The 17,736-nt window shown below is 39.8% G+C and overlaps 1 protein-coding gene across 2 annotated transcripts in view; it reads left to right on the top strand.

Annotated features, from left to right (window-relative positions):
• Positions 1-17,736, top strand: part of cdh11 (cadherin 11, type 2, OB-cadherin (osteoblast)) — a 71,864-nt gene that overhangs the window by 35,795 nt on the left and 18,333 nt on the right. For both annotated transcript variants that reach the window (XM_068328348.1, XM_068328347.1), the window contains exons 3-7: positions 11,658-12,018; positions 12,696-12,835; positions 13,569-13,863; positions 15,914-16,033; positions 17,363-17,530. In XM_068328348.1, coding sequence (XP_068184449.1) covers positions 11,874-12,018; positions 12,696-12,835; positions 13,569-13,863; positions 15,914-16,033; positions 17,363-17,530 — 868 coding nt within the window. In that variant the 5' untranslated portion in view covers positions 11,658-11,873. The remainder of the gene's footprint in view (positions 1-11,657; positions 12,019-12,695; positions 12,836-13,568; positions 13,864-15,913; positions 16,034-17,362; positions 17,531-17,736) is intronic.

Below are 17,736 nucleotides of genomic sequence, written 5' to 3'. Positions count from 1 at the left end.
AAGAAATAGCTCACATCTCTTTCAGAAAGAAGACGCTCTGTTGATTTTGAATTGCTTCGTTGGCTTTGTTTGCATGCAGATCATACATAGAATACATTTATTTAACTTCTGTGCTGGGCTTATCAGAAAATAGAATGCTTACAGCAGCATCATTATAGATGAAGATTAGCTGCTGCATAATAAAATGCAAAGATGTGAAAATTTCCCTAAAACCATGCCTTAAGTTTACAACCTTAAATTATTCAAACCGAGGCACATCAAAACCCACTAGCCAACTGAAAAATCAGTATTTGAATTTTTTTAATAAAATAGGCACACGTCTGAAACAAATGCGTCACTCTTCTCTCAACCACATCCTAGTGCTCGAGCAGTCGTTGATCTCCCGACACCAAACGTATTTTTCTTTCTGCATTGATTTAGTTGTCTTCTTGTTATTCATTGGGATGACACAAAAATTACTTCAACTCAAAGGGTCAGGGTTAATGCTATTACAATAAAATAAGATTAAGACAGGGGGCTTTTACTTGCAGCTGCATGAATTTGGTGGGACATGGGAAGCTTGACTCGTGCTGGCTTGTTCAACATTTGTGGAGGTAAAAGGCTTCGCTTGGCCATGTCCCAAGTCTGGTACAAAGTGACACCCAGGGGCAGTCGGGCCACTGGGCATATGCAAAGTAAATGCAAAGAGCAGCAGTTCCCTGTATATTATTAACACATAAACTAATAGAACGGTGCGACGCAACCTCACAGTCTTTGTGAACAAAGCTGCTGAAAGTCATCAACTATCAAACTCATTTATCTTTAAAACATGACACTGATGTATGTCTGGAGGGATGGATAAGGAGCAGGAATCAGACACACACACACACACACACACACACACACACACACACACACACACACAGAGTTTTAATGCCCTCTACAGTATTGATTACGCGGCAGGCTGACTGATTGAGAGATAGATATAGCAAACAACACATCGATAAAATCCCCTGGAAAACTAGGGGAGATATTTCAAGATGTTGGCCTTTCCCCACCTACTCACACAAACACAAACGTGATTTAATTATTCCAGAGGACCAGTCAGCTATAACAGACACACTTTGAGGGTCCACAAGAAGTCTATTAAACCCAACACATGTTCTAACTGACTGATTCAAGGTTGTTTTTCTTTTCTTTCTTCACTTAACGACAGTGTAAGACAATATGTGCAATTTCCACCGGGGTTAATAAAGTATAAAAAAACTTAAAACATTTACTGTAATGTAGTGGCAGCAAGGACTTTATTTATTTGCAGTTGTCTTAAAAAATAAAAATAAAAGTGCAGTTCATAACTTCATCATAGTTGCTCCTGTTCCATCCGCAATTTGTCTTGCTTGGATGTTGGACATTCTGACTTGTGATTGTTTGTTACTGCCTGTTGGTTGCAAGTCTGGAGGGCAGTAACATCCTGAAAATGAGAATCAGCTCTGGGGAGCCAGTCATTCCTGCATTCACCAACTTCTTTGGGTGTCTTTTGTAACTTTTGCAATGTCATGTTTTAGGCTTATCCTCCTCTGGCACCCAGTCTTTTGCGATCCTGAATATAAGTATCAGCTTCATACCTGAAAATGAGTGTGAAGTATGTTACGTCAGACAATCCAGAGGCAGGTGCTTTCAGCTTAATATCATTGTCAGATGCACACAAAATTCAAAGTGAGAGCTTTTTTCCCAGATGAATGTGAGCAAGACATAATGGGCGAAATAACACAGCTGTTCTCCCATTTCATGAACTTCTATTAAATCTCAAAATCCTCCCTCTGGACGAGAGGAAAGGTACACCTGATGCTACTCAGTTTTTTGGGGGTTTTTTACAACACGAGCGATTAGCTTCTCTTTAGAAGGCACTTTGCATTTCTATCTTTGACTTCCTTCCTTCCTTCCTGCAGGCAGAGGAGTGCATATATCCGACACCATAACAAGATTGAACCGTCTTATTTGAGAGCGCTGGTTCATCGCTTTTGCAAAGTGATTTGTGTGAAATCCTGTCCTAGATGTTTGTAACACCTTTCCACAGGTGTGGATGTAATCATCGGATCTTTGAGAACAATGAAGTGAAATCAGGTGACAATGTCCAATTTGAAAGATTAAGGGATATTCTGCTAGGAGGTAATGGCATTGCTCGATATAGGGATATTGTTTTTTTGTTGGGGAGAGATAACAAGTAATACGGCATTATCCTTTAATATTAGATTACAGGCTTGGCTTGATCAACATGTCCTAACGGTCCAAAGCCACCTGCACTGGATTTCCATGAGAACTAAAAAAAAAAAATCACTCAAATTAGATTTAAAAAAATATATTACATTTTTTTCTTCTCAGAAATGTTAAAAGCTAAATTTTCCTCATCCTTTTATGGAAGCTTTCATTTTAACTCTGCTCTACATTGGCCCTCATTTTTGATGTTGTGCTCTGAACTTGGATTCTCTGCTCCATTGCATCTTGTTCAACTCTTCTTTATTCATTTCCTGTTCAGCATCTCATGTGTTGTGTTCTGCCCTCTTTCTGCTCTTCTGTCTATACGTTAGCATTTCAGTGTGTTCCGTGTGCACAAATCAAATGTAAATATCCCTTAAGCATCACCGCCTAGCTGAGAGCCCTGCTGAGCAACACGAAAGAAAGGAGAGGAATGAGATGAAGGATGAGCAGATAGATGCGTCTGCTGCGCGATTACCATGCATCATAAAAACTGCAAGGAGGGATGGAGGGTGAGAAAGGAGAAAGATGGAAAAAAAATCGGGGACAGAGGGAATACAACAAGGACACGGAGGGAGGATGCAAATATGGATGATGCTTATCGGCAGAAGGGCCTCATAAAAGCACAAAGGGTGACTGAGGGGGAGGAAACATCAGGATCAGGAGGGAGCAGAGAGCATGTCAGAAGACAGAGATACTGGAATACAGGAAGATAGAGAGAGAGAAAACAAATGTAAGCCCCTGAGGATTAACTCTCTCATTTCTCTTTGTGAAAGAATGCAAAAAGAGGATTTCCATCCCCTATCCTCTCAGCCTCTCTTTGATTCTCTCTCTCCTTCTGTCTCTAATATCCTCAGTCTGTATTCATGATGTTGGAACAGACTAGCCAGCAAAAGCGTGAACACACGTGGCTAGCCTAGCTGGACACCAACTCTCTCTGTGTTGCCTTCTTTCTTCCCCTCTGTCCCATACTGCTTCAGTTCATCTGTTTCAGTTGTTGACCCATTATTGGTTCCCCCATAATTTTCTGAATTTGTGGTGTATAGTTGAAGACAGCATGAATTCTTCTTGCCTCTTTCTTCTTCCATCTGCAGTAGTTTAAGGGCTGCACGACTTTCGCAATGTGGGCCAATAACACACAACAGCTCTCATCACGGTTGTGGTTGGTTTAATAGGCTGCACTAATAAGATGAAAGAGCCTCCCGCTGATCAGTTAATGGCACATTCACTGGACTCACACAATTCAGTATTTTACAGCTTTCGCCTGAAAATTGTTCAACTGAAGACAGATTTAATTTCTCCTGTTAACAGTGGCCAGATCGAGGTTTTATAGCAAAATAAACCTGTTTTTTATAGAAGAAGTTGTAGATTTTTTATGCCTTCCCTAAAGTAGGTAATGTTGGTTTACCCTTGCCTTTATGCTGGAACACAAAATTTCAGGGTTTATCTTGATTAGTCAACTTTCCAGAAATGAACTATTAAAGAAAAGCCATAAATACTGAAAGAAAGGAAGACATTTCTAATTGTCCACAGGATGGACAGACGGTTTTGACTCAACTGCTTTTTTTAAAAAAAATCTTTTTAGGTAATATCTTCCTTGTAATTTAAACAATGATCATTCATGATGACCATATATGTGTACTTTTAAGATTGTGCCTGTTGACCTAAGTTTGTTTCCTCTTGCAAAGGAACATTGCCAACAAGTGTGGGAATCGCATATAATTTCACAATTCATGATTTCGATTCTGTAGCTGCTCTGGTGCCTGGAATATACAGCCACATGACTGATTTTACTTCACATCTTATTTTCTCTGTCAACAATCTACTAGTGACGGACGCAAAGACACAAACAAGCCCAAGCAGAATACGCCAAGTCACGTAGCTTCTCACACACAACATCCGGTCATGGCACACACACTCATGGTAACCTCACATATTTCAAGCATAAATCCTTTTTTATGTTTGCCTTCTGTCCCCCCCTTTTTCATCTGGTAATGTGGCCTCTTTTACTCTCTTTCTATCTACCTTTTCCCCTTTCTTTATAGACGTCTGTCGTGGCTCCCACAGCCTTTAAGAATCCAAAGTATTTTATTTTTCCTTGAGCCTCAAATCAATTCCAGACGCCACTGTTTCCTGCCCCCCCCCCCACACACACACACACACATGTACACAAACGTACACACATTTGTATTTTCTCCCTCCCTTAGGGGCTATAGGCCAAAACCACACACACACACACACACACACACACACACACACACACACACACACACACACACACACACACACACACACACACACACACAAACGAAGTGAGAAAGACAGAGTGAACAAGAGGCATGAGCTTCTGCTTCCTTTCCATCTAATAAATTCTTATTCTTCAAGCTTTTCACCCCCCACTCCCCTCACCACCAACCCCACATCAGGAATTGTGTGTGTGTGTGTGTGTGTGTGTGTGTGTGTTTGTGTCTATTCTTATGATTGAGTATCTCTTCCCAATGACTATTCTCTTTGTCTCCCTGTGCTTATCTTGGCACGTCTCCTGTCACGCTCATCTGTCTTTTTATCTCCCTCCGTCTCTCTCAGATTAAAAGGTCCGGTGACAATGTCATGAATCTCATGCGATGGAGAGTATACGTGACTATGACCTTCGAACCTCTGCAGAGTCTTAAACGAGTTGTTTTTGAAGCACATCATTCGTTAACCATATATGAATGTGGATTTGTAGACAGGATGATTGATTGTAGACATTTTCTGAAAGCAAGAATGCAAGAATATTGTATATCTTGGCTACGTCGAGAGCACTTGAGAATTCTGTACGGGGAAAGATAAAACAATGTCTATTTTTTTTTAAATATTAATTTTCCGCTCTGATATAAGAATCCTTTTCAAGGATTGAACAGATTGGATCCTATGGGAATGTAAAAGACAGAGGAGAAAAGGATGAGGAAAAGGGAAAACGAAGAAGGATTAGTGCTGGTTAATTGGGGACACTCCTAACACCATGTTGACACTCTTTAAATTCTAACGTAGTTGGTACGAGGTCTCTACAAAACGTTGCCTCTTTTTGTTATTCTTTAATTCCTATACTTTTTGCCACAATGCAAAGTTATTTCCAATTGTCAGGGAATACAGAGCATGCCAAAAGCTAATAGACGGTGGTCAGTAGGCTAATTGGAGATATATTGTTTCGCCTCCAGCTAAACTTTATCCCATCATGTTTTACCGTCTACTCTTTCTGCTCAGTTGGAGGAGCACAGAGCCGACGGATTTCTTCAACAACTTGTTTTCTGCACACAGGATTTTGGGATAGAAAGGCCAAATCCACCAATCCACCTCATTACCATCACCGTTTATGTTTTCAATTCTGCACTCCCAAATTCATCATCTCTGCATATAAGTAGCGTTTTAAGATACTCTTTTCTCGTTTGCAAAAGATACAACTGAACTTTGTTTTCATGAGAATATGGAAGTTTGCATTAGAATCGATTCATGAAAGCAAATTATGGAGTAGATGTCTTTCCATATGACCAATAGTAAAAGTAATAAAACAGTAAAGAATAAAATAAAACAAAAAAATGGTACGAAAACAAATTTGCCTAATCACTCAAAGAGGCAATTGTTGTCTTATAAGCAAAAATTGCTGCATCGCAAATTAGTTTAGTTCTTAGAAATAGAGGATGTTTATCAGTACAAACAAAACAGAAATGAACATTGTAAAATAAGTTTATTTTTGTAATATAAAGTAGTTCTAACAGAATTATGGAAATGTGGTGGTAAATTAGACTGACCAACACAATAGCAGCTTTACTTAGGTCCTGGTTAGCTGAAAATAAGAGCTGGAGATTTGTCTCTCTTTTTGCACTACCAGTAATTACGCTGTAATTTCTTTCTCTGAATTGTAGGAACGACATGTATGAAATCATTACACAAATCAAAGTGACTGTTTCTTAATTGTTACTCAACAAGAATCCAATAATGTTATTGACCAGTTGTTTTTACAATGACCTGGCATAATGGGTACGTATCCCCTTTAGATGATCATTCCCCTTCCACACAAGGGCATCGGTTGATGCTTTTGTGCCTCCCATTAGGAAACAGATATGCTTCATGGAGGAATGTGATCCTCCTCAGACGGAACTCTCCATCAGAGTTCGATCAAATCTCCACGACCCAAAGTACATTAGCTTTAAAGAGACGCTTGGATGGTGACTGATGTTACATCCTCTCGCATCCGCTGCTGGTTAAACTGACCTGCACATCCGTCATTTGTATTTTACACCATTTTTATCAAGGTCAACTGTCTGATTATATAATTGTCAAATAAATTAAATGATTACATTAACAAAATCATATTGTTTATGGATGCAAGTTCTGTGCACAGATTACTGATAGAATATTTAGCAGCGAATTCCCATCCAGTTTAAAATATATAAATTATGTTAATGTAATGAACTTCAAAGTGTACTTGACACATAATTTGCCTGTGTGTGTGTGTGTGTGTGTGTGTGTGTGTGTGTGTGTGTGTGTGTGTGTGTGTGTGTGTGTGTGTGTTGCATTACCCTGAGGCATGTTGTCATGCTACAAATTTGTGGGTCGAGTGTTGGACTTGACCTCTATATTTCATTTGCGAACATTAGAGGACACTGTGTGTGTGTGTATGTGTGTGCGTGTCTACGTGTATGCGCGTGTATGTGTTAAAAGTGTATGCGTGTGTGTGCGCGTGTGTGTGTGTGTGTGTGTGTGTGTGTGTGTGTGTGTGTGTGTGTGTGTGTGAAAACAACAGATCTTAGGTCTAGTGGGTGGTACAACACTTCATTTTCACTAATGGTTTAATCAGCACCATCAACACACATGAACACACTTAACAATTTCATAATGCACTGCAAAAATAGCCATGCAGGCATATATGCACACGCTCACACACACACACATGTGCACAAAAACACACGGAAAACTGCGTTTACGCATGTGTGAGTCGGTGGAGTTTCCTCTCATTAATGCCTATTTCCACAAATGCTGAGGAAGCTTTGTAGCCCTTTCTTTGTAATTGTTTCACCAAATGCACACACACACACACACACACACACACACACACACGGGGCCCTATTAGTTCCTCTAATTGAAAGGCAATTAAGCCTCAGGTTTCGTGGTGCGAACTAAACGCTGGGTGTCTGTTTTCCACAATGCTCTGTTTTTAAGCTTTTAACAGACCACAAAGAGCTCTGCAATGAAATGGAACACCCAAAGTGAACCTTAATACACCTCCTTACTCTCTATCTCTCCTCTCTCTTTCCCTCCCAGTCTATCTTTCTTTCCAGTCCTCCTCTCAACCCGCCATCGCTCACTTTGAAGTCAATGATTTTCCTTTAAACCTTTTAACAAGCTAATAATAATGACAGCAAGAAATACTTATCATGAATACTGTATTCAATTATTTTATTGTTCTTGTCTCACTGTACGTCTTGCTCCTCAATTGGTTCATTTCACCAAACTGTCATCTTGTTAAATATCTCCTTGCAGAATGGATCATTTGGAGAAACCAGACATGCAAATAGTTATATGTTTTGTGTCCTGCTTGAATGCATCCCCTTTGGCACTCTTTTAGCGTGATACTAATCAGTTTAATTAAAGTAACTAGCTCTATTTATCAACCGTTTATTCATAGTTTGATTATAACAGACATGTCCTCATGATGTTTTGAGGCAGTGATCCCAAAGCAGGGAAATTCAGAAGTGAAAACCTAATAGAAAAAAAAATAGTTACAAATTTGATTCGGGGTTTAAAAATGTATATTTGTTTGTGTATCAACTTTTCTTTTTCAAATAAATCCAAATCCAAAAGATGACCAGTATGCTGTGCTGCCATCTTTGTTCCTGTCAAAGCAGACTTGTCACCATTGCGAAATGCCAGTGTGTGGCAGGGACAAACGATGGTGCTGTGAGAACACAGAATGGACCCCGTGTCACCTTCAGGCTGCGCCTTAGGAACAAGCAACACATTTTGCATCCATTTCCTGTTCATGTCATTCCCATATAATCCTTTTAGCTTCATGGCTTAGGGGCAGTTCATCTTCAGAATAAAAACAACAACATTCCAAATGTGAGTCAGCACTTGACATGTGCAAAGTAATCAACGCAGCCATGTCTTAAAGCTCATCAAAAAATTGTCAGTCAAACATCCACAATCTGAGCATTTACAGAACTCAACCTCGTAACACAGATGAGAAAAGAACGCATTAACATGTAATATGACGGCTGATCTTGTTCTCTTATTATATAAGAAGTTACTCTTTCCTGGTTCTGTCTCTGTAGTTTGAGGACATTTTATATTGACTTTATTTTTTTGAGTTATATCTAACTGCTATTAGCTGCTGGCTAAAGGCCTGTTTTAGCTCCCTCCATGTAAATTGAATATTCCCATCTGTAGACATTCTATCCATCAATGCCTGCATTCTTTCTGTTGACATTGGTATGACCAAAGTTGATGGCATAGGATGTTGTGTTCATGTACCTGGAAAATAGCACAGTTAATTACCTGTACATCTTTTCATTTCACCTCCGATTCTCACATTCATTCTTTTGTACACAATGGTAGTACTACAATTGTTTGTCCATTCCTGACATGGCAGAACATAGAGAACAAAGGTTGTACAAAATTAGCAAAAGGAATCAGCAAAGTGTGCCAAGACAGATGGGAATATATATCACATTTGTACATGAATTACATTTATCACTGATCCCAAGAGAGTGAAGGAAAGAGAGAATATTGGAGTAGAAGAGGGGGGAAAAATGCTTTCTTTGCTGTCCATATAGTTTCCAGGCATTTTCCACTGTTGCTGTTGGAGGTTTGGCTCTGAGAAGAGCGAGAGCGAGAAAAGAAAATGGCATTGCAGTTCAGCCGGAGAAAATGACTGAGGGAGAAGATGGTTCAATGAAGGAATAGAGCGATACTGAGACAAAAAAAGGGATTTACATCAGTAGAAAGAGCTACACTGTGCCAGTTGTTCAGTCATTATGAAGACGCATCTCCCGGATGTCAGAGGAAGAGAAAGAGAACAAAAGAAAATGAATCTTAGGCGTTGACATGGCAAATATTTTTTTTGAAAATACTGTTTCAACATGTTTGTTGAGCTCTACGTTTTAGGTTTCAATCTGTTGAAAATGTCAAAAGTGAGCTCACTTTGCCAACACATTTCTGAGAAATGTTGGTCAAAACCATACATATCACTTATTTAACATAATTTTTGGCTGCTAAAGAAAGAATGCAAAGGTTCAGGTTTTATCTTTAAAGCAACAAAATTCCATCTTATGTTCTAATTTTACAAGCTTAAATGTAACAGACAAGTCTGAAGAGGCCGCCATTTTTAGTTCTGGGGTTAATCACTGTGATTACGTCTTGGTTTCTATTACAACTACTCCAACTGAAGATGCAGAGCACGAAACACAATGAGACAGAGGAGGAAAGAGATTTTTACAAAAAAAAGATAATTGAGATGATGGTTGGTTATTATTGTGTTCCGTATTCGATAGGGTATAGTAAAGGACTGTAAGATGGATGGAGGAGAAGACAGGACTGATGCCTATCCGCTAATATCAGGACAAGGTGTATTCTAACATGACGGAAATCTAAGTGTGCTGAAATCTGAAAGTATATGGTGTTGTTTATCAGTTTGTGAGAGTGAGTCAGCCTCCATATTGGTACTCTAGTGGTCTGACCCATGACACACATGGGTTCACGACGTTTGAGTCATGTATTCAAATACAGGAAGTGGTCTGGCCAAAAGCCATCCAACAGCAATTATGACTGACTGGTTTTGGGTTGAGTTTCCCGTCTGTTCCTGTCTAACTCTTTTTGGTCTGCTCTCTCAGCCATTGGGGATTCCCCAGTGGAGTGAGAAAATTTAACATTTTTATATGGAGGAACAATGTTCAGTTGTGTTGTAAACTTTAAATATGTAATTGGAAATAATTTCCTGACAATAGTTTCATTCAAGCTATTGGACTTTTAGAAAGTTCCTTGAAAATTTTTCACCTCTCCTCAGCTTTTAGCCTCTGTAAGGTATGGTCAGTGCTATTCAGAACCCAAGAAGTCTCTTGGATGAGACGTGTCTTCAAGGAACTTTCTTGAAGTCCAGTGGATTGATTTAAACAACTTTGGATAAACATGACTTGTATGAATGAGAACCTACACAGACACGTTTCGTTCAAACTTAAATTTTCATTTGTCAATCATTTTGTCCTCATTTTGTTTTATGCATTTTGTCTTCAGACAAATCACTGGCAGAAAGATGGCAGCTTTTTCGGGAGAAGCTATTTACTTTTTGAGTGGCATTGTTTTTACTTGTTAAATCAACCAGACACTTCATTTGATAAATGTCAGTTTAAGAGCCTGTCAAACACATTTTCACAGCAATCACAACTGGGCTGAAAATGGTTAGGAGGCGTGTTTTTCAAACATCTTTCTTTATAGCTCATTATCTCATTACAAATTAAGCAAGATTTTCTTCATGCACTTACTTTTCTTCTGCTTTTGTTTTCACCGTAAATGATTTTGTTTGCATCTTTTTTTGTAAGATCTCAAGTTCATTTATATACGTCGCATCAAGCAGTTACCTTAGTGAAGGAGTGGTAATGACTAAAGAGCACTCAGGCTTAAAACAAACACATATGGATAAACAGGTATGCATACCAATCAAAAGACAAAAGGGTAATTAGCCGGATGATTTAATATGGAATCAACTATCAGTGTTTCCCAGTTGACTAGTCATGTGATCAAAAGTACCCAATGAGCCATAAGGGAATTTTCTTGTGTAATGAGCTGAATGCTAAACTGAATTCTAAACACACACAGTGTACACATCCAAAGAATCACACCATAAGAGTTTGGTGTCACGGCTATTTGGTCTTGTGGTTAAAATATTAAACTAAAAATGCCGCAACCGTTAGGGTGACTTATCTGGAATTTAGAATGTTGTGTAACCGTTATGGTCAATTCACCGTCAGCCAGTCTGACTACTTCAACTTACTTTCATGGCATTAATTCCTTCAAGGCACCGAGCATATCAGCTGTGTAGCACAGTCACTGGCAAACTATTCATTAAAATGTATTAAAGAGACTTCAACAGTATCTTACAAAACAGGGAGTTGGCTTTTTTCTAACTGCAGCACACTCGAATGGGATTGAGGGAGAGTCATGGCATCTGCCTTTATTGATGTTGATAATGATAATTTTGATCAAATTGTTTTTGATTTCTATTTGAATAATGTCAAATCAAATCAATCACTATGACTATCAGTTAATGCTAAAGTATGGATTTCTTGGGGTTTTTTTGTTTTTTGTTTTATATCAATTGAATTGTCTACTCAACAGTATTTTCATAGTTTTCACCAAACCACTTTGTCCTCTGCTTTGTTTTTCAGGCTTTACGATTAGCAGTGAAGGAGACTAACAGACGAAACACATCAGCGTTAATGTCAGTGATGAATATCCACACCAAAAGGCCCCATCTCGGCTAATGAACTAGGAAGTTCATCTACAACATTTTGTCAGCAAAAATAGGATATCACCTCGGTGGGAGCGGAGCTCCGCTGAGAGGAACCACATAGTGAAGTACGTGTTTGCTCAGATTGTCCAACATGGCGATGCTGAAGCGGACGGGCCTCGGGCTGATGAGAGCTTTCCTGTTGCTGGTGGGAGTTTCAGCGGTCTGCAGTGGTGCATTAGGGACCCATAAAAGAAACACATCTTTGGATGAACGGGGCCACAGACACAGACATCCAGGTACAACAATCACTAAGAGGTCCCTTTACCATTTGTCCCTCCACACAATGATTCGATGCTGTACAGTATACGGATGTTAAACTTGACTTCTATTTTACATCTTAAGATGTTTCCTATCTCATCCAATAGGCTACCTTTACCCTTACTCTTGGCCCAGTTTTGTTCTTGGAAGGTTTCGTCTTCAGATTTTATGCATTTTTTTGTTGTTGCGCTGTTAGTTTGTCTTTTCATTACAATATTACTTCTATTGTTCATTGTTTCCACTGAGGTTCCTCTTCATCAACATATATTCCCACATTAGCAGACAGGGGTTATTTGCCTTGTGAAGGGTCATCTAATAACTCTTTTTGTTAAAGCGTTTGTCGTTAACATCGCCCACATTCCCTCAGTTGGCAATTGAACCGGCGACACATAATGTGAAAGAGGGTCTCTTCAGTCACGAGGTTACTTATGCCCACCCACATTGGAATCCAGGCTGCTGAAAATATTCACAGCCATAAAGTGCAGTGGTACATCAGTTTATATTTCATTTTATATTTAACACAAACTTAAACAAAGGTCTTTATTTAGCTCTAAATCTTGTAGGAATGTGAATAATTTTGATGCTTCACAGAAAAATTTAATATGAAGAAAAGAAATCAAATCATGTTTGCTTTTTGTTTGTTTTTTTCTTTTAGGTCACTTGTCACTACATAAACACAAACTGAGGGGAGGGAAGGAAGGGCAGGTACTCCATAGGTCTAAACGTGGATGGGTCTGGAATCAGTTCTTTGTCATTGAGGAGTACACCGGGCCTGACCCGGTGCTGGTTGGCAGGGTGAGTATAATAAAATCCAAGGTGTAAACCATTCTTCCAGAAACCTTTCTTCTCTTCTCTTGAGAGAAACATAATTAGTACCAAAATGTTCATCAAAAATTTGACTTGCTGCTTAATTTATGGCCGACTTGCCCTCCATTGCCTACATTGGCAGTCGAGGCGTAGAATGCAGGATGACAATAGACAATTAACTTCCTTGATTTCAAAGAGCATTTCCCATTAATAAAAGGGAGAGGTTACATTCATGTTCAAGGGCAAAAATGATTTGTGGTCCATCTCTACAACAACATAACTCAAACAGCCTTCATAAAAAACAACAAATGTTAACAATGCCTCGTATTTCATCATCTCTGGACTGTAAAGGAAGAACAACGGTTTAATTGGATGTTGAACATTATTCAATTTTTGGGATGACAAAATTCTAAATCCCTGACTTATTAGTGATTCCACATCGAACAGTCTCACTCTGGACTTCAGACCTGTTTTTTGTAGACTTGAGAAACGGAAACCTGGTTTCACATCTGCCAGGCATCCGAACACGAGTATGTGTTCCAGTTTTGTCTGTGGACCGTACGTCACATCACGCAGCAACCACTCGTCTGTCTCTCTTTCCACACCATCTGAAATCCAGATGTTCTCAGCATCCATCATCTGCTGCCATTTTCAAGTCTCCCTGTCTCTGCTTTATGGTTTTTTTTTAATACTCTTCCACCTCTCTCCCCATCTACCCCAGCTCCACTCAGACGTAGACTCAGGTGACGGTAACATCAAGTATATCCTATCCGGCGAAGGTGCGGGGACCATCTTCGTTATTGATGACAAGACAGGCAACATCCACGCCACGAAAACTCTGGACCGCGAAGAGCAAGCCCAGTACACTTTGACAGCCCAGGCCGTCGACAGGGACACAAATAAGCCTTTGGAACCTCCATCAGAGTTCATCGTGAAAGTTCAGGACATAAACGATAACCCTCCTGAGTTTCTACATGGACCGTACTATGCCAGGGTGCCTGAGATGTCCAATGTTGGTGAGTAGTAAGTAAAAGAGTAAGGGAATGTTCAAGGCTGGTGAAGAAGAAACAGGAAGATTAATCTATAGTAAATGACAGTGACGTGAAAGAGTAAGACAAATGCACGTTAGTCAAGTACGTTAAATTGCAATGTTACATGTCTAAAAAAGAAGAGATGATATCTTTCCATTTGTTTTAGCACCAAAAACCTCTGCTCACTATGCTGAGTGACATCTGTTACTGAAGCAAAGAATTGTCAATGATTGAGTTCATCCTCAGCTGGTGAAAAGCTAAGCAGTTATTCTTATACAATATTAATTATCACAGAAATCTGTGACCGAAAAGTAGATAACAGACCATTAGCCGACACACTGGGCTCCTAAGAAGCCCTGTGTTTTCTTCCAGTCTCCCAACAGGAGAAAGTGAAATTATCAGCAGCAGAAAGACGGCAACATCTAGCCTGGGAACTCCTTAGCAGTCTCATTACTTGGAGCTTCTGATCTGATTTTCTATCCTAACATTATATCGTCTGGAGAGTAAACTGCAGTAGTACCTGAAATGAACCACATTGACGGTGCTGCTGTCTGACAGACAGTGAAATCTCTTCTTTGACTTGACCAGACTTCTAAAGACGTATTTCTGAAAAGACTTTTGAATAAATTCTGTTCAGGTTTTTCTCTCCTATTCACTTCTCGTTTAAACCTGAATACAGAGGTCTGACGGTTGCGGTTATCCACATTCACAGAATTGGAACAGAAAGAGAAGCTATAATTTGACTAACTGCATCCATTTTCCCTCATGGATGTCAGAATTAGAACAGACAGGACAGGAAAGGCTCTTTAAAATTAAGTTTCCTGTTAATTTACCTTCATGCTTAAGGTAGCAGCCACACAGAGAGATTGATGAAATAGAACTTGATTAAAGTTATATACCCAGTGGATTCTGTATGCAGTAGGATATGGTTACTCAGCTACTCGCATCTGGCATACTAAAGACCCAAACAGCATATTAGAAGGATGAACCAACAACAACACTTTCATTGATATGAAGCACCCAGGAGGATGTGTACATGTTCTCCAATGGTGAAGACTCACAATTAAACTAACTTGGGGAAACTAGCGGTGAGGAACACTCAGTCTTGCTTTACTTATGTTACCTTTGACATGACCAAACAGTTGAAGTCAGTAAGAGTATAAATGAGTTGAACTTTGTAATTAAGTTCAACTCTTTGGAATTAAGCCTGCAAATGACTTAGTGCTAATCTTTTATACGCTATGAATATTTTTGTCTATTTTAGTGAATGCACAAATTCCTCCCATTGGGTGAGAGATGGGGTCTGGCATTGGATTAGAGGTGGGGTCTCACCCCTGTCATTATTTGCGTTGGGGTTTTTTTCTTCTCAAAAACAGGAAATGTTGTTTGGGTGTGGTATAACTGACAGGAGCCACACTCCAGAGAAGTCGTTCTGATGAATTTTTTTAGAGAATACGATTTATGAGCTGTGTCACATTTGAAAAAAGGACATTCCAGCATTTATTTTCAGTCATTAAAATGTAATTCACACTTTTGAAAATGTGATTTATTTGTCCTTTTTTTTCAGTTTAACTGTGTCAACTCCATTTAACAGACATTTAAAGGAAGTAAATTGCTCTCATCAGGATACACTACATTTGGAAACTGTTTTATTTTAACCATCAAGTTTTCAGATTAGCTGATGGAATTTAAAAGGGTGCCATAAATCCAGGTGGTGAGCTCAATAAAAATAAGGATGAAATATAATGTTTCGTTTTAAAAACTTGAAAATCAGTAGAGAGTGGATATTTTCACCTGACAGGAATGGAATGTAGAAAAATAATAGTGGAGACCGGCATCGCCGGTGCTGCTCAGCCTCAGCATCTGAGAGAAAGAAGAGTATTTTCCATTTCCTTTCCCCATCCACCTGGTGCAGTCAGGTGAATCGGCAAATTCCCTGTGACAAGCTTGTTTGTCAAACCATTCATGAACTGAATCACTGAGGTATAGAGTGATCTCCTGACTTGTCTGTCATGTCTGTGTGTCTGTCCTGTAGGTACGTCAGTGATGCAGGTGACAGCTACAGATGCTGATGACCCCACCTACGGCAACAGTGCCAGGCTGGTTTACAGCATTCTGCAAGGACAACCGTATTTTTCCGTGGAGCCTCAGACAGGTAACTACCCTGCATAACAGCCAAATGATGGAGTAAAGCCCCTTCCTGTTAAGATATAGGAAACAGACATGAAGACTACCCGGACTGCTGCTTCCTAGATAGCAATCCTTTTCATCCGTTGTGGTGCTCAGTGCAGCAAAGCACCAACCAAGTCTGTTTGGATCTTTTCTCAGGTGTTATGGGGCACACCCTAGACCCTAGAGTTTCCAGCTCATCTACGTATATTGCATGTTCTAGATGGTATGAGGAAGTTGGAGAACCCAGAAAGAACCCACTCAGATTCAGGGAGAACATCCGAGCAGGGTGGCCAACATGCTCCAACTTCTATATCTTTGAGGCACCTTGTGAAAAACTGCTCGTCACCAAGGCCAAACTGAAAACCTGTCTTTCTGCAAGTTTTCCACAGCATAACACACTTAATGTACAAAGCTTGGAACTCCCTGCTGCAGGGATCATACAACAGCACATCTTCTCTGCTGAAATTGTTGGGGGAACCGCTGTAAAAGTGGTCCCCAGAGGACATTCAGTCTCTGCAGAGTCAAGGACTAATATTGGGGTTTGCGTTAAAAGAAACTGTATGTAAGAGAGGTTAGGGCAGACGAGTAGCTGTGGGTCCGACAGCGTGAAGAAGAACTTAAAAGGAGGTTAGGAAAAAGAAATTGGTTCAGTGCGGGTGAGTCCATGGTGACACATTGGTTGGGGCACAGAGAGGGAGAGAGATTTGCGCAGAGTAAATCTGTCTAATCAAACCAGTGTTGGGTATTTGACTGGCTCAAATCCATAGCTCACATTTCTAATTGGTTTGGAGATTATCAGCTTTCCATGCTGTCACACACATGCACACATGCATACACACACTATATCCACACACACTTGGCATAATGTGACAGCAGAAAGCACCAACTCCCAGAGTCTGCAGCTAGACATGTGGAGAACGAGCAAGAGAGAGAGAAAGAGAGCAGCCAGTGATGAATGAAACAAATAGAAGAGATTAGTAGGGCTTGAAATGGGGAAAAATAAGACTTCACACATGTTTAATTGGAGTTCCTATTAATGTGAACAATGAGCAATGATGTGTTTTCTTGAAAGAAATCTTCAAGTAAATTGCATCCACAGTTTTTGCTCCACAAATGTTCCTGTTTTTCAACTGTGTGAGTTCATGAAATATTAATTCATGATTTATTCTTGCCATTTAATTCTCAAAATAACATTCAATGATTAAATAATTTAGATGTGTGTGTATATGTGACAGTTTTGGTTACACAGACAAATCTTATCCCAGGGTAGAGCAAATGTAACCTGAGCATTCATATAAATCTGTATTTTCAGGTATAATTCGTACTGCTTTGCCAAACATGGACCGTGAGGCACGCCAGGAATACGATGTTGTCATCCAGGCCAAAGACATGGGAGGACACATGGGTGGGCTGTCAGGGACCACCGAGGTTAAAATCACCCTCACTGATGTCAACGACAACCCTCCCAAGTTCCCACAGAGTGAGTACAAACACATTCTGTATCTGTTTACAGTAGTCTATCGTGTGGTTTACGCCAATCCATGTCTGTGTGTGTGTGTGTGTGTGTGTGTGTGTGTGTGTGTGTGTGTGTGTGTGTGTGTGTGTGTGTGTACTGTATGCAACCCAGCAAAATCTTGCTAGCTGGCATTACAGCGGCTTGGGAAGTTACTGTAGGAAGCACAAAAA

This window comes from Antennarius striatus, chromosome 11 (genome assembly GCF_040054535.1).
Source record: "Antennarius striatus isolate MH-2024 chromosome 11, ASM4005453v1, whole genome shotgun sequence".
NCBI classification, from domain to species: domain Eukaryota; kingdom Metazoa; phylum Chordata; class Actinopteri; order Lophiiformes; family Antennariidae; genus Antennarius; species Antennarius striatus.
Note: the sequence above shows the minus strand (reverse complement) of the source record. Positions and strands in the feature narration are given on the sequence as shown.